The sequence below is a fragment of the Theobroma cacao genome, chromosome 3 (assembly GCF_000208745.1).
Source record: "Theobroma cacao cultivar B97-61/B2 chromosome 3, Criollo_cocoa_genome_V2, whole genome shotgun sequence".
Classification (NCBI taxonomy): domain Eukaryota; kingdom Viridiplantae; phylum Streptophyta; class Magnoliopsida; order Malvales; family Malvaceae; genus Theobroma; species Theobroma cacao.
In genome coordinates, this window is record NC_030852.1 from 3,756,816 (window position 1) to 3,780,088 (window position 23,273).

At 34.4% G+C, this 23,273-nt stretch overlaps 3 protein-coding genes and 1 long non-coding RNA gene across 7 annotated transcripts in view; 1 reads left to right on the forward strand and 3 right to left on the reverse strand.

Annotated features, from left to right (window-relative positions):
* LOC18604251 overlaps window positions 1-604 on the reverse strand; it is a 16,350-nt gene extending 15,746 nt beyond the window's left edge. For both annotated transcript variants that reach the window (XM_018117313.1, XM_018117312.1), the window contains exon 1: window positions 303-604. The gene's annotated coding sequence lies outside the window, so the exon portion shown is untranslated. The remainder of the gene's footprint in view (window positions 1-302) is intronic.
* LOC18604248 (beta-glucosidase 44) lies at window positions 2,884-6,003 on the forward strand. The gene is made up of 11 exons (XM_007036617.2): window positions 2,884-3,167; window positions 3,254-3,312; window positions 3,444-3,519; window positions 3,616-3,687; window positions 3,788-3,875; window positions 4,023-4,275; window positions 4,377-4,492; window positions 4,882-5,099; window positions 5,190-5,221; window positions 5,331-5,433; window positions 5,568-6,003. The coding sequence occupies exons 1-11, from the start codon at window positions 2,921-2,923 to the stop codon at window positions 5,843-5,845; spliced, it is 1,542 nt and encodes a 513-aa protein (XP_007036679.1). The 5' UTR covers window positions 2,884-2,920; the 3' UTR covers window positions 5,846-6,003.
* Window positions 6,119-13,048, reverse strand: LOC18604252 (exonuclease 1). Of its 2 annotated transcripts, XM_007036625.2 has the most exons (12): window positions 12,897-13,048; window positions 12,777-12,813; window positions 12,519-12,693; window positions 12,311-12,389; window positions 10,124-10,168; window positions 9,850-9,999; window positions 9,604-9,718; window positions 9,139-9,239; window positions 8,168-8,265; window positions 7,990-8,082; window positions 7,054-7,274; window positions 6,119-6,765 (listed from the first exon to the last, which is right to left on the reverse strand). In XM_007036625.2, the coding sequence occupies exons 1-12, from the start codon at window positions 12,972-12,974 to the stop codon at window positions 6,215-6,217; spliced, it is 1,743 nt and encodes a 580-aa protein (XP_007036687.2). In that variant the 5' UTR covers window positions 12,975-13,048; the 3' UTR covers window positions 6,119-6,214. The 2 variants fall into 2 exon arrangements, with proteins under 2 accessions (XP_007036687.2, XP_017972799.1); XM_018117310.1 differs by lacking the exon at window positions 12,897-13,048 and having other exon boundaries at window positions 12,519-12,653.
* LOC108661248 lies at window positions 16,176-17,835 on the reverse strand. Of its 2 annotated transcripts, none has more exons than XR_001926998.1 (3): window positions 17,798-17,835; window positions 17,044-17,126; window positions 16,176-16,212 (listed from the first exon to the last, which is right to left on the reverse strand). It is a non-coding gene; the product is annotated as an uncharacterized LOC108661248 (long non-coding RNA). The 2 variants fall into 2 exon arrangements; XR_001926997.1 differs by lacking the exon at window positions 16,176-16,212 and adding an exon at window positions 16,355-16,743.

Consider the following 23,273-nt stretch of genomic DNA (forward strand, 5'->3'; position numbering starts at 1 on the left):
TTTGCTGTGTTTTTTTATGACCAAATCCTGAATTGGTATTCAGGAAACTGGTGTTCCTGGATTAATCAAATGGCCCCCTAAGCATAACCAAAGGAAAAAACAAAAAAAGAAGAAGCAAAAGTACAGAAGGAGGTGAAAGGAGAAATTTCTGGAATGGGTGTCTGCACAAAAAGAAGAAAAGAATTCCCAAAACAATCTCAAGGTTTTGCCTTGCTTCTCAGAAAAATGGGCTCTATTCCTAGTGTTTCTAACAGATTTCGCAGTATTGCTAACAGTTCGGAGTGTTTCTAACAGATTCGTACCTAGCAGTTCTTTGTTTGTCCCTGTTATATCCGGATAGTATCGTGGCCTTGCAGAGCCTTTGAATCATATAGTCTTGATACTTCTTCTGGTTCCTGGATCACTTGCACTCCCTCTCTCTTTCTCTCTCCCTTCCACAGCCCACCAGATGAATCGACAGGCATGCAGGAGGACCATCTCTATCCTCTCCAGTCAACGGCCAAGGACCACGTGGTTAACTCGATGCCAACGACGGACAATTCCAGCCCTATCGACCAGTGTCAGACTGTCTGCCACCGACGCACTATTACACGTTTTTAAAAAAATGAAGTTATAAGTTTAAAAAAAAAAGAAGGTAAACATAGTTTAAAACCCAAAAAGAAATACAGAGAAATCTAATTTGAGATGAAAAGAGCATTTGTTATTATAAAAGGAAATTTTATTTATTTTTTACTTGATGTAGAATCAATAGTATTACTTACTTGTATACAAAAAAATATATATATATATATTTTTTAATTTTGCTTTAATACATAAAATATAAATGATAACGATATATAATAATAACGTCTCTGTTTCCTTTACATGAGATCCTATCCTATAATTATTATTATATTATAATAACTATCTAATTACAATTATAAATTATATAATGTTTATCAAAATATTATGTAAATTTTATATTTTAAAAAATTCATATAAATTTTTTATTATTTTATAAGATTATAATATAATATGATAATTTTAATTATATAGTATTAACAAAGAAAAACAAAACTTGGTGACTTTATTAGGCAGGTAATAGAATTTTTTTTACTTTTGAGTATTAATTCATTAATTGATATATAATTTTTTATTTAAAAGATGTAGTTTGAATTTTTTTTTAATTAAAAATAAGGGAATTTATTAGACAGCAGAAAACGACGGGATACAAAATGGGAGTCTGGGAGACAGTCGAATTCACGTGCCTTTGAATAAGGAAAAAAAAACAAAAAAAGAAGAGACGAGGTTCGAAGTTGAAGAGATATTTTCATTGGAAGCGAACGGTCATCATGTAGGGCTGGGATTCACAGCTTTAGAAGGGACCATTTTTGGGTCAAGGACATTTCATTTTAACTTAGGATAACTTCAATCAAAATTATTTAATTTATTATTTTATATAATAAATATAACTCTATTAATGTCAAATTGAACATGCCTTTCTAATTATTCCCTTTTTATAAACTTGAAGAAGGCTTAAGCTAAGCACTAATTTTTAGCTGTGTGATATACAGATGGGAAAGTGGTCCACAAAACAAACTTTATTCCCTTTCCTCATTTTAATTTCTTCGGATCACAAAACTAAATCACGTAAATTAGTCCGAGTACAAGCTTTGTACAACTCGACTCGAGCAGTTTGGGAATCTTAATTCTTTTAATACTTTATAAGTATATAACTAAAATATGATATTTATTCATATAATTTTTCAATCAAACCAAGCTTGAGACTAGCGCAATATTGACTCAATTGTGCTCAGTAACATTGGATCCATTATGATAATTCATATCTCAAGGGTCATTTGGATTTTTGGAATAAACTTTTAAAGATTGTGCAAGGTAAAAATTGATAGTAACATGTCATATATTTACCACATTTAATAAAAATAATTTTAAATAATTATTTTTTTATTACTTTCAATTAAAATTTTATATTTATATTTTAAATCAAATGTATTGTATTGTTATGATTAAAGATTTTGAATATTATTTTATTATTTTTTATGATATGATATTGACTAAACATATTAATATATTATCTTAAATAAGATTAAGACGAGAATAAGATATTTCTAATCTAAATGTGTTTATGATTTGATTAGAATATCATTTGTTCATCCTATCAATATAGATGTTGATATTTTGATATGGTAGAATATCTTCTTATCATGTTGATCTCTCCAGATATGTTACCGTGGGGTGATTCATCTGATAGATAGAGAGTGGATAGGATAAAAGAAAATGAGTCAAATGTAGATGAAGTGGCGGAGGCAGAGGAAAATGCGACTTGTCGGATGTAGCCCTTGCTTTTTGAACTAAATGACACTGAACTGTGCCTTGTTGTCAGCAACATGGCTCGTAATCCCGAAATTGTCGTTACACTGGATTTAGTTTCATGTGATTAACTGGTCTTCTGCCTAAGTCACAGTATTCTTCTTTTCTCGAAAACTGAGCCAATCTAATTCTATCAGGACAAATGAGAAGGTGAGCTAAACAGGATTTTGGTTAAACAATTTTGAAGTCTCTGTAGTGTAGGACTATGTTAAAGCTTAAGTGATAAGATCAGGCAAGTAGTGTACAGCTGATTTTAGGCGAGGGAGAGAAAGAGATATGGCAATGCAAGGTCTGGGTTTCGGCACACAAACGTTGAATGTGTTCCCAGAGATGAGATGGATAGAGAAACGACAGGAAGAGATGAGGCATAGCCGATAAGTCCAAATGTCCCCACCACCAATGATGTAACGCCAGCCTTACCCTGCAGGGCTTGCCGATCACTTTTATACTTTATTTTTTATCTATAAATAAACATTGCTGCCTCCCTACACTCCTCACTATCCAACTCTTCAGTCTCTCTCTCTCTCTCGTTTCTCTACAGCTCTTGAAAATGCGAGTCCAAATGAGTTCCTTGGTTTTCTGGGTCGGCCTAGTTCTTCTTGCCCGGTACGTAGCAGGCAATGAAGGGTCGCAAGTGCAGCCTGAGACGGTGAAGCTGGACACCGGAGGTCTGAGCAGGGAGAGTTTTCCAAAGGGTTTCGTGTTCGGAACAGCCACGTCCGCTTATCAAGTCGAAGGCATGGCCAGTGGTGACGGTCGTGGCCCCAGCATTTGGGACGTCTTCGTTAAAATTCCCGGTAATGTAACTGATGCTAAAGTGGTCAAATGTAAAAAAGAAGAAAAACAAATTTAAAAGAGTTAATTTCTGCGACATGATCAACAGGGATTGTTGCCAAGAATGCCACGGGTGAAGTGTCAGTGGACCAATATCATCGCTACAAGGTAGGTATTTGATAGGCATTTAGCCCTCTAATTCTTTAACGACAAAAGTTTGTTAACGTTAGTTGTCATTGCTGGCCTGAGCATCATCTACAGGGGAATGTCAAGTTTAAAATGTTTCTCTTTTGTTACAGGAAGATGTGGATCTTATGGCAAACCTGAATTTTGATGCGTACAGGTTTTCAATCTCATGGTCCAGGATTTTCCCTGGTACTTCCATCATCAACATAGTACATATACTTTGATCATTAGAAGTTGTTGTTGGTGTCGTGTTGCTTATCATTTATTTCAATTGGTTTTATTTAGATGGGACTGGGAAAGTAAATTGGAAGGGAGTTGCATACTACAACAGGTTGATCGACTCCTTGCTACAAAGAGGTAATTCTTTATAAAGATTAAGAATGTAAGAATTCCCAAACTAGTATTGCCCGGTTGTGTTGAAACAGGGGAGCTGATATCAATCTAAAATTATTTGCAGGCATTACTCCTTATGCTAATCTATATCACTATGATCTTCCTGAGGCACTTGAGAAGAGATATAATGGATTGTTGAGTTACCAAGTAGTGTAAGTACCATGCGAAGAAGCAACATTTGGTTTACATAATTCATTACATGTTACTACATATTTGATTTTGGATTTGTAGTTTGAAGCTATGATCCACACCTAACATGATCTATGACTGAAATTTTGATATATATTTTGAATCTTCAGAAAAGATTTTGCTGATTTTGCGGACTTCTGTTTCAAGACCTTTGGAGACAGGGTGAAGAACTGGATGACATTCAATGAACCGAGAGTAGTTGCTGCTCTTGGGTATGATAATGGGTTCTTTGCTCCTGGAAGGTGCTCCAAAGCATATGGGAATTGTACAGCAGGCAATTCTGGAACCGAGCCTTACATTGTTGCCCATCATTTGATTTTAGCCCATGGAGCTGCAGTGCAGAGATACCGTTTAAAGTACCAAGTAAGATCAATAGTTGTTGGTTTGATTTGAATGGGATAGTATCTTAAACTATTAGAGCGCATTCAAAGATTAACTTAATTGATATATACACATATTTTCAGCCAAAACAGAAGGGAAGGATTGGAATTCTCCTGGATTTTGTATGGTACGAACCTCTTACCAGGTCGAAGGCTGACAATTATGCGGCTCAAAGAGCAAGAGACTTTCATGTAGGATGGTAAGACTTTAAATAGCAAGAGATACATTCATCTCATTCTCCCCTCCAATATAGCTTTGGGGTGAGGTATTTGATTAATAATTTTGACAGTAGTTTCACAACATTTCTTGACATGGAAGAACTGAAACTATTATCTCATATGGATAGGAAGCCAGATCTGTGAATTGGCATTAATCTCAGCTACATATCATATGATTAAAATCAAGAGTTTTGAGAATGATATGTAAGAAGAGCAATGATGAACTTTTATCAATGTGCTTCTAGAACTAGTTCAAGCACAATGTCAGAAGAAAATCACAAGCATTAAAGAGCATAAAAGAAATTATAGTCTTCAGGGCTTTGCAATATATTTGAAGAGATTTATAACAGTGCTTCCTGAAATTTTTTAGGTTTATCCACCCCATCGTGTATGGAGAGTACCCAAGGACAATGCAGGAGATTGTTGGGAATAGGCTACCCAAGTTCACAAAAGAAGAGGTTAAGATGGTGAAGGGATCAATAGATTTTGTGGGCATTAACCAGTACACCGCTTACTATATGTATGATCCACATCAGTCTAAACCAAAAGTTTTAGGTTATCAGCAAGATTGGAATGCTGGATTTGCTTGTAAGACACTTTTTCTTTCACAATGACATTAGTTCTTTTTTTCATATATACTCTTAAAGTCTGAACTATTGTTTTTTGTCACCTGCACAGATGCGAAAAGGGGAGTGCCAATTGGTCCAAGAGTAAGTCTATGCCAATCACCTCTCCCAACATGAATTCCCCCTGAAAAATATGTTGTTTTGAGCAAACGTTGAATTGACTTGCCTTACACGATTATCTTACTGCTTGCAGGCGAATTCTAATTGGCTCTACAATGTACCTTGGGGGTTGTATAAGGCTCTGATGTACATAAAAGAGCGTTATGGGAATCCTACTGTGATTTTGTCTGAAAATGGTATGAATTTAGTAAATATCTCTGTCTTGAATTTAATTAAATTGCATGATGTTTTGCCTGGTTTCTCTACTCAGTTAATGTGAAGAAATAGAATTGAATTGCTTTGAATCTCATACTTTTGCTTGTTTCTGCAGGGATGGATGATCCGGGAAATGTGACCCTTTCCCAGGGATTGCACGACACTACAAGGATCAACTACTACAAGGCTTACTTAACTCAGCTGAGAAAGGCTGTTGACGGTGGGGCAAACGTAGTTGGCTACTTTGCATGGTCATTGCTGGACAATTTTGAATGGAGACTAGGCTACACTTCGAGGTTTGGCATTGTCTACGTTGATTTCTCGAACCTAAAGAGGTACCCTAAGATGTCAGCCTATTGGTTCAAGCAGCTTCTTACTCGGAAAAAGCATTAAGCAGCCAGACTCTGTTTGATCATGTTTTAGTTAGTAGAGAAAGTGTTCATGCAAGAAATCAACTATGGGGAGGCTAGCTCCTATGCTTTAGTTTCGGTTCCTCCTACTGTACTTTGTCACCACCTGGCTTACGTAATAAAAGCATAAATTGTGCCCAACGGCGACGTCTAAAACATATAAAATTTAGGCCCTTGTGTGATGCACCCTTTGTGATTCTTGTAATCACTGATCATATAACATCGTAATGTTATCCAAAGGAAGAATGATGCACTCTTTCATGGAAGAAGAACTTCATTTCTGCTCTGTTTTAGAAAGCTTACTTTCTGAAAGAATGATGCACTTGCTGGAGTTTACAAAAGAAGTTATAAATTAAAAAGATGAATGATTACACACGAGCAAAAAGTTAAGAATACTGTTCTTAGTCTCTGAATTCTTGCAATTACTTCCCTTCAACTTCAACTTGTCATTCTTACCTCTTCCTCTTCCACTAAACAGTCTTTTGGGATTACAGCTCACGCTTTCTTGAGATCCCACGTTCATGTGCGGGGTCTCACAACTTTCCACCTCACTCACCATTGATATTTGTTCAGCAGTGCTCTCTATCTGGTTAGAGGACATTTCAACTTTTCTTCCAGGAAATGCCAATTGGGTGTTATCAGGAAACACACACAAGATTTCCGACCTCTCAATCTCATCCTCGTCATTTGAGGAAACTAGTTCAGTGGTGTCCTTTGCCTCGGCTATGTGCATTTCATCAAGTTTTCTTTTCTTGAAAGGATTGTTATTCGGAATCAGTGGAATGTCCTCTGTAACCACATTCGCCTTTGTCACCTGACTTTTTAATGGAAAAGCTAATCTCTCTAGTCCAGCATCTTGGATATACTTCTTTTCAATTGAAACTGCACCTTGCCTCATTGTACCTGCTAACAGAAAATCACACCATTGTAAAATACATAGATAAATGCAAAAATATATGCATGAGCACCTACATGCTTCAGCATCTAAGTTTCTGCAGCAGATTCAACATTTTGCAAGCACAAGCAGGATTTTAAATATTATCAGCAGCAATGAATGTATTTAAACATTCCCAAAAACAGATATATCAGAGATTCTGGAATACATTGAAGATGACCAATAAATTAATAAATTTAAGACTAAACTATAAATCTTTAACATTTGATGTCATGTGTGGTTTCTAAAGAACTTGCCTGTCTTCTTTTTTTCTCTGGTTTTATGTGAAGAAAATACCAAGAAGCAGCTCTCTTGTCTGGATATATCAGCAGTTTCCAGCAACTGACGTTTACCAGAAGCTTGAAATTCAGTAGGCACTGGATGATTTCCAGGAGTTGGCATACTGTCAAAGGCCTCCATAGTAGTGGGGTCTAAGATTCCTTCGGCAATCGCAATAGCTACTGATGGAGAGATTTCTCTAATACCATTTGTCCTTGGTCAAGGGAAAATTGCATATGTCACACTCAAACATATTTATTACATGTTGCCAAGATCAACTGTCACAGAGCGCTAAATTTAGCCAGCAAGCAGAACTGGATGCCATTGGAAATCAATAAAAGGTTAAAATTGTAACTTTAAGATATCTGATAACCCTGGTCCAAAATATGCATATAAGCACCATAACATACAAAGCCTAATATTTCAACAATTTACACTATGAGATCTGTCTGAACATTAAACTGATGCATGACTAAAATAGAAAACTGGTTGAAGGATTACATCATATAAAATTATTGATATTATTATTTTATTTTAGTTTTTTGGGCTCTATTGTAGTATTACTGGTATTTTAGGGCATTTAAATTCAATTATTTTAATTAGAACTTTTTCCTACCAAGTACTAAGGTTTATGGAAATGTCTATAAGTAGCTATCTTCTTTCAGATTCTAACAGTATTACCTATGGATTATTGAAATTTGAGTATTAAATAATAATAATTTCACCTCTTGGTTCAATCCCTTTCTTTCTTAACTTCTTCTGTTTCTTTAAATGTTTCTTCCGATTCTTCCTCTTGCCCTATGTTTTCTCTCTGATCTCTTTTTTCTTCATCTTTTCCCTCCCTTTTCTGCATCGTGAAGTTGACACTGTAACTTCAGAATCAGAGTAAAAAAGAAAAGAATAAAAAAGGATACGGTCCCAGAAAATCAAGCCCTTCATCTAGAATTTGCAGAAGCTGTTTTGTAAGAGGTTTCATGTGTTTCAGCCCCTTGATTTCACCATCATATCTGCAAAGCAAGTTCAAAGCAACACTATAAGTTTATAAAAATCAAGCAATGGGGCATTGAATAATTCTATTTCCAGCATACGAACATTCTGGCATGCTGAAAAACTGCAACTGCTTCTTTGAAAGATTTGGAGTAATCTTCAGGCATTTGACTGCCCTTTTCAATCTTCAAAACTGATAAAACCTGTAAACATATCAACCAAATATGGAAGTTTAAATAATATTGCTGTGATCAAATGGATCATATCCATCATATAGAATTTTAAACCCTTAAGATGCTATAGCTGTTATAAATGGGAACAGCAATTCAGATGCTGTCATAATGGAAACAACAATTTCAACAAGATGCAAAAAATGTACTAGAGACAAAAAGATAGTTTTGTTTTTCCATTTAATTTGGGCTCACTAACTTTTGCCGCATGAAAGGCCATTAGATTGAGTCGTCAATTACTTTTTTTCTTATTAGCTAATTTCTCCTGCTTATGCTTCCAAACAGAAGCACCTGCATGGACATCCTTTGAAAATGAAAGGTTCCCATTCTGTTTATTATCTGGATGCAGGCATAGTAGACAAATATGATAAATGCTTGGTTACACCAAGTGAAATTTCATATACAATCAGCTGTTTCAAATTCTGTGCACCTCATGCGTAACAAAGAAGATGCAACTTTCACCAAAAGCTTGGAGATCTTTGAATGCTAAGTTTAAGAAAATGACCTCATCAAACCAGCTAATTATATGCAAACGCAACTCTCAGTTTTTTATTAACCTAGAGTCAAGTCAATATGGTTAAAGTCAGTAGCATACTTGTAGAGCCATTCATTTAAGTAAAGAATTCTCAATTTTGCCTCACTGGCATGATTTAAATTCTATGACCAAGCAGTTTATCTTCAAAAGATCATGTCAAATGAAAACCCCATTGAAATATTTGTTAGAACAATATTTGTTGGTTAAAAGTATGTTTTTGCTCTGCATATATTCTTGGAGGAAGGCTTTAAAATATGGGGAAAATAGTCAATTCTATATTCCATATGAAAAAGCAAACAGAAAAAACTTACACGGTCTAAGTTCCGATACTTGGAGACCAAGGAATGCGCCTTTGCAATCCCAATTCCAGGAACAGAAGGAAGGAAATCACATCCAGCTAAGACACACATACCTGTAGAATTTCATTACATATGCTAAAATTTTAGTCCAAATGCATATATTAGAGTCAAACAAAGAGGAAACATGTTAATCTCAGAAAAGAAGGTAAATAAGATCTTTCTAGTTTGACAATATTTATGGAAAACTTCACAACTAATAGAGAAGTTATTTAGTTCAACAGATTAAAAGAATCAGGCTTATAATTATCACAGGGATACAGAGTTCACCTTTATCAAGGTAGGTCTCTAAGGACCTTGATTGTGTACATAAAATTTTCAAATTTGATTCTTCGGAAAGCTGTGTTCTGGACAACCTAGGCTTTTAAATAACAGGTAAACTTCAAGAACATAGCTTTCAGGTGTCAAAATGAAACTTACCTATGAACAGTTCTTTATCAAAACCTCTGAAGGAAGGTTTACTAGTTATAGAATCAAAAACTTTAGCCAGAACTAGTTCTTCTCCATTGCCATATCGGTCCATTTTAAAGGTGATCTGTTAACAGAAAATGCATCAAAACAAGAAAAAACCAATAACTCTGATAATCAATAAAGAAAACAGAAGTCATCAGGAGAGCAGAAGACCTCCATCAGCACACGATATCATAGTTTTGGAGAAGTTCTTACAGCTGGACAACCATATGCTATTAGATCACTGTCTTCTGTAATCACTGCCACAACTCCACCTTTTTCAGCCTCAAGGGTGGCCAAGTATGCTAGCTGTGCATCAGCCTCATATGGTGCTACCACAAATTCGATGTTCTTTGATCTCAAAATCTGAAAAGTTACAGCACATTGCAACAGGAATGAGAACTGTTCCAAATTTACGTGATGAGCAAAAATCATAGAAAATGATATGCAAATGCAGAGGCATTGCTGAACTTAATTAAGAATATCATACATGAATCAATTGATGTGCCATGGCTGGAGTGATACTCACTGCTCTCTACACAATGGAAAAAGAAAGAGAAAAGTGAATGCCAATTTATAAAAGAACAGGTAATAAATCCATACAGATAATAGAATGAACAAGTATGGAAGATGATAAGCCATGCAAAATTTAAGCAGACCACAAAAAGTAAAAATATCTATGATCTGTGGTGTTATGAAAAATGATGCTAAAGAACTTTAGATTACTTAGGTGAACTAATTGGCAAGCTATTTAAAATTAACTAATTATACAGTTCCAATCCGGATAACACTTGAACAGGCTGAAATCACTACCCAAAATTTAGTTCATGCTCATGGACAATCTTGAGAGAGGTCTAAATAAGTGAAGTAAAATTGGACAGGCTGAAATCCAAGAGTAGCATCTAGCACTACAAGGTGAACTAATTCTAACCAAGAGCAAAACTAATAGTTCATCCAATAATTTTCAAGGAAGATTTAATAAACCATACTCCTTTTTTGTCCCCATTCACTTGAAGGCAAAAATATATACCAGAAGAAAATATTGTTACTTTTTTCAAGAAAAACGAATGCATTAAAACCATGGAAAACGAAACACATTATAGCTTTCAGATTTTTAATTTCAATACTAGCAGTTTAGATGATGCTTGGAGTTATAGGAGCTACATTAATTTTCTTGCAGTCTAAGTTGGTCATTTACTTGTCTACCAAATGGTTTTCTGTTAGGAACCCTATTTCTTGTTGGTTAAGTAGTCTAGAAATCAGTACAAATACCTACACAATCTTTAGTTTTTAATATGCTTTTCATCATGAAAATATGAGTATTCTGCTTTATTGAGGCACAGTTGGCTACAATCGTAGTGTGCTAAATAACCAATGTAGAAATTGAATTGATCAACTCGAAGCACTAACCAATCAAGAAACTGAAACAAGAAAAGAAAATCGTAAGCAAAGAGGATACAAAGATACACATGATTCAGAAATATTTCTTACTTTCACAGGCACCGCAAAGAAGAAATTCAGTATCAAACAGAAATTATAATGATCGTGCTCACCGTAAATATACCTACTAAAATAAATACCTAGTGCTTGGTTGGGTTTCTCTGACGACTTCATTGGTATTATTTGATTCAAGTGATGGATGGTAAACGTGTTGGTAGAACATGTTACATATTTCTAGAGTACTTATTGGGTGTCAGAAGTTTTGCAGTGTAAAATCCATCTCTATCTAAAGGATGTAACGGAAGAATGTAAGACCAAGAGGTAGTCAAAAAGTCATTTGCATTTGTTGCAGTTGGCTGAAGATTTCAACCTCTAAGAGCCAAGCTTCTGCATGAAATTAAATGAGGTTGGCCCAGTAATGGTCTCTCCCAATTCCATTACTTGTCACCTATGCAGTGAGAAAAATGTTGTGATATAAAAGGGAGAATGTGGGGGTGCTTGGCAGAGGAAGAGAGAAAGAAAAGAAACTGAAATTTTGGTTTCGTAAGCTCTTTTCATTGGGTTTCAGGGTTTGCTTGTGTATCCATCATCAAGCTAGTAGAAAACACATAGAAGTCATGAGGGAGTGATTATTGTAATAGGGTTTTTCTAGATGAGCTTGATCATTGTAATCTTTATTATAATGAGCTTCTTATTTGCACTGCCCTTAAGACATAAAGAATATTTAGCAAACCACATATGGTGACCTTTTTTGACCATTTTAAATTTTTGTTTTGAGTTTTTTGATTGGTTGGTGTTTGGAGTTGATCAATCTAATTTTTAAATTTGTTACTTTGATTAGCCCCAAAAAGAAATTCATTACATTGATTGTCTTCCATTACAGCTAAGAGGCTTTTGAGTTAAGGTCTAAGTCACAACACTACATGGCAAACCCCTTTTCACCAACTAAGTTAAATCTTAATCTTCTTGATGTGAGGATTTCCAGCAAACTTTCCTTCAATGGAAGCTTTATCTCGATATGAAATTTTCAAAACATTCAGAATCCTAATCCTACATGCAATTACCACCCCAAAATCTAATTTTGTAGGTCTCGCCCCCTATAAACCTAAAGAAAGGAGACATCTCCAAATCTATCCCACGTCAAATTAAGTACGAGACACATTAACAATGCATATGGGCAAAACGCTAATGAACAGTTCAAACATTGAATTAAAGGAACAAGGTAGCTAGGTGAAACCTGGAAAAGCTCACTAGCACCTCTAACATCCCCCTCCTTAAGCTTCGCCATTGCCAATTCTTGATTATCTTTCCGTCTCCTTAAATAGATTAAAATAAAAAGGAAAAGAGAAGAAACCAAGTTCGTATCATCTCCAAGAACTTGAAATAGCTATATACTGTTATGTAAGCTTTAAAAGTTCATCGTTTGAAGTAGAAAAGCTAAAAACCTGTATCTTTCATTTTCAGTGGCAGCCTTACAGGGGATATTGGCACCATCAAAAACAACAACTGGAGTTATCTTATGGTAACGAAGAAGATTGATTCTGTGCATAAAGTAATCTATGTATCGCGATTTCTTCTCGCTGTTTGAATTCAAACAAATTTCCATGCTACATGAATATGCTGCAATTTTTTGCATAAATCAATGCAGCCCATTTCATAAATTCAAAAAAATAATAAAAAAAAAAGAAGTGAACCATAAATACCTCCTTTATGTAACCATGAATACGCATCAATACCCACCTGAAAAAATTACAACAAATATATTACAAAAAAAAAAAGGAGCTAGCTCTAACGAGAGAGAGAGCGAGGATGAAATGTTATACCCGCTTGCCGGCGTATTTCTTGATGTGAACGGGTTCAATGAAGGGTTTCATAAATCTGAGCAGATCTTTGATTCCCATTCTTGCCAATTATTTTTGGGTTTAATCCGTTTTGAGGTTTTCTTTTTGCATTTGGGATGTATGGAGAGCTTGCTTTGCCTATGTTTATCTGACATGGTGCTGAGGGGAGAAAATGGCGGGAAGATGAGCAAAATGTCAAAAATTTGGAGGCAATTATGGGGCTGCGCGTAGTAACGGAACTGTCATAGAATGTATCTCACAGGCAAGTGAATGTCAACAAAATTGAAATTTTTTAGTTATATTATTTAAGAATTCATTTACTTTTGTCTCCAAATACATTGATGGTGCTTTACTTTGAATTGTAAAATTAAAAAAAAAAAAAAAGAAAACAAGCTAGGAGCAAACTTATAGTATAAAATTTCTTAAGTGAAATTCAAGCAATTTTTATTAAAAATTGTTAAAAACAAAATTTTGATCAATTAAAATTGATATTTGTACGCATAAATTATAGACGTATATTTGTTAAGATAATTGTATTAATTTAGTGATAGTTAGAATATGTTATTATTGACTAGTTAGTTAGTTAGTGTAAAATTCTTCACTAATTAGCTTGCTAGACTATAATTGTTAGTTAATTAGTTAGTTAGATTATGAATAGTATTAGCTTAAGAAATTATGAATAGTATTATATATATCATTTCTCTCTATAATTATATACACAATTCAAAATATAAGATTTCTCTTTTCATAACGTGGTATCAATGTCACCTTGAGCAATGACAGTCCCTATTTCACATACACAACGTGTTGATAGCTCTTATCTCACGCATTAATTGTCCATGTGTTGACTTCTTTTGCCATTGCAGCTTATTTGGCACATCAACTATCCTGTATTCTACCACATTATTTGTTACTATGGAGGATTCTCATAGTCGGAAGAGAAGACGTGTTGAAACAAGTAAAACAGAATGCATTAGAGGTGGCATAGAAAAAGATTGGAGCAATCTTTGAAGCGTAAATACTTTTGTGGCAGACGATGAGGAATAAGTGGTGAAAATGGCGAAGCACGACGGATGAAAAGAGTTGAGTCGAGAGAATATTTGGAAGAGCTTTGAGAGAGTTTTGAAAGTAATCTTTGATGATTTTCTGATACCTCCTAATTTTTCAAACTCCCATATTTATACTAAATAAGAGTGCTTTTTAAGGAACATTTGATAAAAAGAGCGTACTTTTAGCAAATCACATTTTGCATGGAAGAACGTGCTTATCATGAAAGAGTACATTAAAGAATAACTTATTGGATGTTAAGAGAAAGAGTATGTAATTTGATAGTGCACGTAAGTTTTGGGTAATGGAGTACTGACACTTAATAATGCACCACATGTGCTCTTAAAAAAAAGAAAAAGGGTAAAACACGTGTACTTCAAGGAAAGGTTAAGAGGAAGTCCTCTTAATTATCTCCATATTTGATCCATCAAGCCAAACTCTCTAGAGCATCCCAAATATAAAAATAACCAATGAACCTTACTACTCGTTCTGAATTACTGTCATTTCCCCATGTAATATGGTTGTTGTACTCTTGTTTTTATTCTATAACACAATACTTGAAAAAATAATAGTTAATCAAAATTGGATATCTACATATTGCCCCTGCATAAAAATTCTTATAAGAAATTTTTATGCATAAAATAAGAAGATGTAATTTGAGTCACACACATAGAATAAGTAATGCAAGGTAATGCTTTTATATATTATTCTTCTTCAAAAGAAAGAATAGTTAATGAAGTAATGCTAAAACATGTTTTTTCAACTATTCCCTTCAAAGCGATATCTTTTTTAATTAGAACCTTTACTGCTTTTGAATTAGGCTTTAAATCTCGCATACATTCTTAGAAAACTTGAAAACACGCAATGCTTGCAAATTTGTGCATTTTATTATTATTATTATTTTGTTACAAAATTTGCTTGTGGTTAGGAATACCCACTTGGAGTGTTACGCACTTGGGAACATTACACATTTGGGAATGTTGTTGTGCATTACGCACTTGGGAACATTTTGGTGCATTGTATGCTTGAGAACGTCCTTATGCTTTAAAGGGAATGTCACTAGTGTGTTACGCACTTAAGAACGTTCCTATACGTTATGCACTTGGGAACGTTCCTATGCTTTATGCATTAGAAAACGTCCATATGTGTTATGCACTTGGGAACATCACTTAGGCATTACGTACTCGGAATGTCACCAGTGCTTAATGCACATGAGAACGTCCTTATGTGTTACACATTTGAAAATGTCCTTATACGTTACGCACTTAAGAACATTCATATCCTTTACGTATTTGAGAATGTCCTTATATTATACACATTTGGAATGTCACTAGTGTGTTATGCACTTAAGAATGTCTATATGCGTTATGCACTTTAGAACATCACTTGGGCATTACGCACTGAGAACGTCACCTGTACGTTATGCACTTGGGAAACACTTAGCATAGTTTTGTTTTGCCATTTGTGTGAAAAATTTATTATAAAAAAAAAGATTTTAATGCGTAATTGGAATTTATAATAAATAACAAGCCTTGTTGTGTGAGGTTGTGCAAGCTTACGATAAAGGCTTGCCCCCTTAAGTGTCCATTTCAACATTTAGGGCCAATCTTGTTGACGAAACTAGAATTTTCTGTCACGACTCGGTACTCCCCTCGAGTCCATGACAACCGTCGCGGTATCCCGATAAACACTCATTACCCGAAATGTCAATCGAAACCTTGTAAGGCTTAATATCAGTTTCTCATTTCCTCTGTGAGTAACCGTTGCCAAATATCATGTTCTAAAAGATTTTAAGTTGTTTTCAACTTAAAACAAATAAACTAATAATTTTCGTCTCACAAGGGTATTTTGGTCATTTTTTTCAAAAATTTCGAAACTAGGTAAAAATGTAGTATACGAATACAAAACACATAATTCATAATCAAAAATAAGTTTAAACGTCTAAAACCTTCATTTAAAATGAAATTATAATTATTTGAATATAATAAAAAAATAAAAAAATATTTAATAAAATATTCTATTTTCTTATAAAATAATATTTTAAAGTTATACGTAAATAATCTTTGCAGCGTCAAAGCAAAATAAATTCATACATATTGTAATACAGTAAGTCAGAGTATTTAATTTAATTTACAATAACCAGTGGACCTCAGAATAACCAAAAGTAAGGAGGACTGTGAACCTACAGTTTGGAGGATGCAAATCCAATGGTAACCTCGATGAAACCAGCTATCTACAGCCTATTCTGAGCCTGAAATTGGTGGAAAGGAGGGTGGTGAGATTATATAATCCTAGTGAGTAAACAAACATCATCCAAAATATCTAAAGTCGAGTAAATGGAGACGATTAAAATATTCCATCTCAATATGTGTTTCATAACATAAATATTCATTTCATTTAAATAATCAACATGGCTTATGAGTATCTTCAAAGCTTGGCTCCTGCCAAAATCATTCTCGGGAATACCTTGACCGAGGCATTTAACCGAGTCCGCTAAGGCTGTTAAAAAGTTTCATATACACATAAACATATTTTTAGTTTGAAAAATATAGCCGTTTCTTGGCGTTAGCGGAGTTCATCATCACAAGGTGGTTCGGTGTGACATGAACTCTAACCATGCCTCAAGAGATACCCTACGCGCCTTTCTGACCGAGGTACATATAAAACCGGATTCGTGCCCCTCTAATAGGCTGGTCCATAGAATCCGCCCATTGCAGTAAGCTAAACCCACCGTACAATAAAATTTTGACAGCATGACATGACTAATATTATACTACCCAGCCTGTAAATGTAAAACAGAATAATTCATACAGTTCATAAACCACAATTCCAACCAATCATGCCAACACATTATCATAAGCCATCAATTATAACCATATATTTACAACGCATCAAGTGGTCTCCAGTTATTCTATTTTCAAAGCCATCATTCAATTTCAAGACAATTTATAAAATCATTTTATTTAAACACATTTTGTTTGTAAAACCTAAAAATTAACCATTTAAACTCATATTCCATAAATTCACAAAATCGAATAAAAAGACCACTTTAGATAATTAAAATGATGATAAGGTTACTCACTATTTCGGGAGTCGAATTTCTAGAGTACTTTGACTACCGATCCTCGGGTACAATTTCTTTGCCCTTAGCGGAGGATTCACCACCTAGACATGATGCAAAATCAAGCAATTTACCACATTGGTGCTAAATCGTTATAAAACTATATGGATGCATGAAATGGAATGCAAACTGTTTGGATTATTGTCCAAACACGGTGTTCTACACAAATTCAATTGTGTACCTAAATAAAACGGTATTGGCCTAATTCGATCTATCACTCGATTAATTGGTCAATATGTCCAATTCAACTCCAATTAACTCCATTTTTCTTCAAATTCTCCAAACCATCAAACACAAGTCAAATAGCATAAAATTTAGCAAAATTATCTTCACATTTTCTCTTGAAAATTTCGGTCATGGTGAGTGCATCAACACTATGATTTTTCCTACTCGATTTTTTCACCATAATTCATCATTTCCTCATCAATTCACATGAAATAAAATCAAAATCATCATCAATATTCCACATGGAGAATTCGGCCAATGATGGGTGATGGGAGAAAATGAATTTTTCTTGTTGGTTTTTCATGCTACACATCACTAACTAACTAAAAACACTAAAATATATTGAAATCTAACCAAATCAAGCATCAAAACTCCTCCCCCCATGTCCGGCCAGCAAGGGATTCATCATGATTTCATATGATTCAACCATGGAAAATCAAAAAGAATGCATGGAAAAGGTAGATCTCAAGCTTTATTGAAAAAATCTTACCTTTTTCACTTGTTTCCTTGAATTTTCACACTTTTCCTTTGAATTTTTCCACCTAGGGTTCTTGTTTTTCTTTTCTTCCTTTGTTCTTCCTTTGGCCGGCCATAAGAATGAGAAATAGGCTGATTTTGTGCTGATATTAAAGCTAAATAATAAATGGATATAAACTTGACACATGTCACCATTCCATTGGTCGATGTGTTATACTTACCCATTAAGCAATCTCTCTCCACCACTTAAATTTTCTCAATTATCCATGATAATATTGGGTAAAATTCATGGGCTGAACAAGTGTTGGGTGGTGTAAAATTACAATTTTACCCCTAGAGTGGCAAAATGACTATTTTACCCCTATACTCGAAAAAATATCGAAATTAAAATTTTTCACTTATCAAACTCAAATTATGTTCTAAATAGTCAATCTTGATCAAAAACTTCTTCCAACATTCACATCTTAATCTCAGGTGGCAAAATGACCATTTTACCCCTAAATTATGAAAATTTCAATTTGACTCCAAATCGGTCCTCAAACTCCGAATCACCATTTTAAGTCATTCTGGGGTTTTAAAATTCTCAATTTCATCTTAAAATCTTTATTTGGTCTAGTTTGAGGCTTAATTCAACTTAGTTGCACCACTAGATACATTACCGACTTTCGACAATTTTTCGGGGCTTTCCAAGTATGCAAGCATATTGTCAATCACATGAATGACATGGCAAGTATTTTATAAGATCGGGCTTGACATTTTCACTAATAGAATAGCTTTTGTCTCGTACACTAAAGAAAAAGGAGTAGTGTTGGTAGGTCATCACTTTGAAGTTCCATATACCCATAGTGCCACTGAAATAACATAATGCCACATCTTAGGATCGTTATGTACCATTCTACTCAACACTTTGAGAATAGTTTTGTTCGTGGCTTCAGCTAAGCCATTCCCTTTAAGGTAATAAGAGTTTAACTTCACATTGTCATCATCATAAAAGGCTAACAATTCCCTTACACTATAGTTAATAAATGGAATGCCATTGTCTAACAAAATATGCTTGGATATTCCAAACTGCATATGATGCTCTTTTTAATGAAGTTGGTCACAACCGATCCAATTACGTTCTTCAAGGGAACAACCTTTACCCATTCAATAAAGCATTCTATTGCTGCAAGTATCCATGTATGTCCTCCAAAAAGGGGACTGATAGGCCCAACTAAGTCGAATGCCTAAGTGTGGAAAGGCCAAGGTGTGATGATGCTATACAGTACTATAGTTGGAGCATGTATGGCATTCCCATGGACTTGACATTGCATTTCCTTGTGTAATTAACCGCCTTTGTTTCTATGGTAGGCCAATAGTATCCAAGATCCAATAACTTCTGATAAAGCTTCCTCCCTCATTCATGCTCTCCACTATTTCCAGCATGAACTTCTTCCAATAATGGATTTACATCAGCATGAGAAACACTCTTCAGTAGATGTCCTATAAATGATACTTGAAATAATTCATTTTATTTACTAAAAAAGCGTTGAACTCTTTTCTTCAATTGTCTTGCATCTTAGAAATTTGTTGAAAAATCTCTATTTTGAAAGAAGTTGATATAGGGTTCATGCCAATCGCCAACACTTTCTTTAAAATGACATTCACGCATATTTGGAGATTCTGAACACTTAGGACAAGATTGTTGAAATTGAAGCCCATCTTTGGACATAGTTGGCGAAGCTATGGCAATTTCACCTTCCTCTATTAGCTCTTTAAAAAAAAAAGCTTTAGTGTAACTTACCTCATGATGCTCAAGTAGTGTCTTGGCTGTTGGAATGAAGATTTCTTTCCTTTTTCTAGTAGCCTTTGAGGCATTGGTGGTGCGAAGAGGGAATGATATTATGAGTATGCAAGAACTTCTTTCCTATGAGCAAATGATAGGCCACATCAGCTTCAATAGCATGAAGCAAGTTTGGTCTTGAATATGTCCCATCTTGGAACTCACCATGACTTGTCCTAAAGTTGTAATTTCTTTATTGTTGAATGACATAATAGTCATGTGATGGTGCAAGCTCTCTAAGTCTATCTTTGCAGCTTTCAAAATAGACAATGGCATGAGGTTTATCGAGGATTGGTCATCAATGAATGTCTTTTACATTGAGTATCTGTTGACATTGTTGTCCACATAAAGCAACTTGTTGTGATAGAGGTGTGATGTGCATATGTCTGCTTCTATGAATACTATGGCATTTTCATATCCGTTCACTATTTTCCTCATAAGTTGTCTTACCAAGCTTCATTTTTCATATTGCGCTCTGGGTATTTATACTAACATTGTGGCTGTTTTCCTCCTTAACTCTTTTAAAAAGCCAAGTTGATTAAAGAAATGCTTGAAGCTAGGCGTCTTCCTAAGTGAGTCGATAATGGAAAAGATAACCACAATAATTGCATATAAGTCTTTTTCTTGATTTGAGGAAAGGGAAAGCTCATCATGAACACAGATAATTGCACTTACATGCCATCAGGCATTTATATGACTAAGGAGTGGGTTATTTTGAATTTTGTTGTTTCCAATCAAGACATTTCTTGCTTATGTTCTTCTATGAATATCTTACATAGGTTTCTGCATTCAGCAAATGGATGACCAACCTTGCAATGATAATTAAAATACTTCAACTTTGACTTCTCTTTTGCCATTAGTGGTTGTGATACATAAGGCAAATTTACCTATCGATCTCTAATCCATTTTTAAAGGAATGTCCTTACTCTGTCAAGTGGAATTGAGAATAGAAATGGTGCATCAATCTATTCATCTTGTCTTCTTTTGAAGTTATCCCACCTTGGTCTTTAGTTTTCTTGAGGACCTCTTTTTTCTCTACCTTCTCCTTGGATTGTGTTCATAGTCAAGATGTTCCTTTTATTGAAATGATTGGCTCTTTTTTGCCTAAGGATCATATTATTGGTCGGTCGTGCAACTTCAACTAAAATGGCAAAGGTAGAAAGAGGTAAGTTTTTCAAATACACCTTTTATTCATCGAACATGCCTTGGATGTAGACTTTGACTAGCTTTTTTTTCATCATGAGAATCTTGTAAGTCTAATACTCGTTCTTTAAATTGCTAGATGTACTCCTTAAGATCCTTTTCTGACTTTTGATGTTCTCTTTCTAGATCAATGTAATCAATCCTCCTTAATGAAGTCATCAAAACGTAAAAGGTTCTTTTGGTAAAGAGAGAAGATGTTTTGCATCAAGTAAAATGAAATGCATTAGAGGCGACAAAATGGGAAATTGGAGAAGTCCTTGAAGCATAAGTGCTTTTGTGGCAAACGGGGAAGAATAAGAAATCAAAGAATAAGTGGATAAAATGGCGAAGCATGACTAATGGAAAAAGCTGAGTAGAGAGAATATTTGGAAGAGCTTTCAGAGAGTTTTGAGAATAATCTTTGATAGTTTTCTAATGCCTCCCAAATTTCTAAACACATATTTATACTAAATATGAGTGCTTTCTTAAGAGCACTTGGTAGAAGGAGAGCACTTTTTAGAGAGCATGTTTTGCATGGTAGAACATACTTGTCATGAATAGCACATTAAAGAACAGCTTATTAGATGTTAAGAGAATGAGCATGTCATTGAATAGTGCACGTAAGTTTTAGGTAGTGGAGTAGTGACATTCAATAATGCACCACATGTACTCTTAAGAAAGAAAGAAAGGGTAAAGCGTGTGTACTTCAAAGAAATGTTAAGAAGAAGTATTCATAACTACCTCTATATCTAATCCATCAAGCTAAACTCTTTAGAACATCTCAAATATGAAAATAACTCATGAACCTTGTTACTCGTTTTGAGTTACTTTCACTTCCCCGTGTGACATGGTTGTTTCACATTTGTTTTTATCTTGTAATACAATGCCTAAAGAAATAATATTTAGTCAAAATTGGGCATCTATGGTTATGTATTCTATCACATATTTTACAGTGTATCCCATCATAAACTTTGTCATGTGTTTATCAAGTATTCTGCAATGTATTCTATCACTTAGTCAATTACGTGTTTTGTCACATATTTTGCCATATGTTTAGTCACGTATTTTGTTGCGTGCTATGCCACATATACACTTTCATAAAGTCATTGTATCTATTAGTTTTGACTTCTTAATTCCCATGTTAGTTTCTCTTTTTCTTAATTCTACTGTAAGATGGAGAAAAATGAAGTTTTCAAACCAATTGTTCAAATGCACAAAATTTCTCTTGTTGTAACAAATATTATTAAACAACAATTGCTTGGAATGTTTAAAAAAAGAAACACTCCTTCAAATACAAGGCAAGCAATTTGTACAGATGACTTATTTTTTACTAATATTTTCCATCCAAGGGGATTCCTTTTTATTTGTTAATCTTAAATTTTTACTTTTGGTTTTTGTTTAACAATATATGTATCCAATTAACTCCAAATGTACTACATTTAAAGCTTACTCAAAAATTAGAAACTTTCTTTAATTAAAAAAGGATTATCAACTCAGTAGAGATATAGTTTAGTTGTTTGAATTTATAATTTCTATATTAGCAAGATCAAGTACTACAATATTCGTTGTATACACTGATAGTGATGTATTATTTGGGGTAAAGGATTTTCTACAAGGACATATTGTATTATTTGCTGACATTATAGAAGGATAGAGCATTCCTCCAGATGTCCAGCTTGACAGTTATATATGTAGCATTCATCAAGGGGCTAGTATCAAATATAGGGGAATGTAGTTCGTTTTGTTAAGTGCTGCATCCCAAACTGAGAATGCACTAGAACACCTCATCCATTTTCTTGTCATATCAAGGAAATGTCGGTCGATCACATCTTTCAAGGCCTCAGTCTTGTTAACCCATTCAAGGCCTTTTTCTGCATAGGTTTGGGAGTTGAAATTTATGGTGAAGAAATGATCAGCTTCCAGCCTCTTGAACATCATTGTCATTAGCACAAGGAGCTAATCCAACAATAAAGATTGATTTCAGCTCATTTTGAAGGCATTGGATACATTGAAGCATATCTTGATGTAATGAGTAGAAGGATGAAGAAGGCAGTCCCATTTATGGCGAAGCCCTTGATCTTTTTCTTTGCGTGTAAGCCAACAAGCAGGTCTAGCTTGAAATACCCAATACTTTGATATGGTGACTAAATAAAGTTGATCAAATGCAAATTGAGGTCAATTAAAATGTTTAGAAGTGATAAAAGACGAAAGAAGTAGTTTAGGATAAAATGTTTTGCAAGTGAGAAAATAATAAAAAAATAAATATATTTATCGAAGGAGAATTTGTGAGATAAAGGCGATTTGGAAGTCAAGTGAGGCATAATAAGGTATTTTTGGTACCCAGGAGACAAGATAAAATTTTTAGAATAAATAATATTTTATTAATAAATAAATAATATTAAAATATTAATATTTAGCCGGATGTCGAAATCAGTCATGAAGATGGATCATATGGTTGATCCAAGTGGGGGAGTAGATGACAAGC

Bases quoted from the DNA above. Each gene is read 5' to 3' on its own strand.
- LOC18604248 (XM_007036617.2), top strand. From the start codon at position 2,921: ATGCGAGTCCAAATGAGTTCCTTGGTTTTCTGGGTCGGCCTAGTTCTT. The intron at 3,688-3,787 runs GTAATTCTTTAT...AATTATTTGCAG, and splicing joins CGACTCCTTGCTACAAAGAG to GCATTACTCCTTATGCTAAT. The intron at 4,276-4,376 runs GTAAGATCAATA...ACATATTTTCAG, and splicing joins GATACCGTTTAAAGTACCAA to CCAAAACAGAAGGGAAGGAT.
- LOC18604252 (XM_007036625.2), bottom strand. From the start codon at position 12,974: ATGGGAATCAAAGATCTGCTCAGATTTATGAAACCCTTCATTGAACCC. The intron at 8,266-9,138 runs GTAAGTTTTTTC...ATATGTTTACAG, and splicing joins AGTATCGGAACTTAGACCGT to GTTTTATCAGTTTTGAAGAT. The intron at 6,766-7,053 runs GCAAGTTCTTTA...TTCTGTTAGCAG, and splicing joins CAGAGAAAAAAAGAAGACAG to GTACAATGAGGCAAGGTGCA.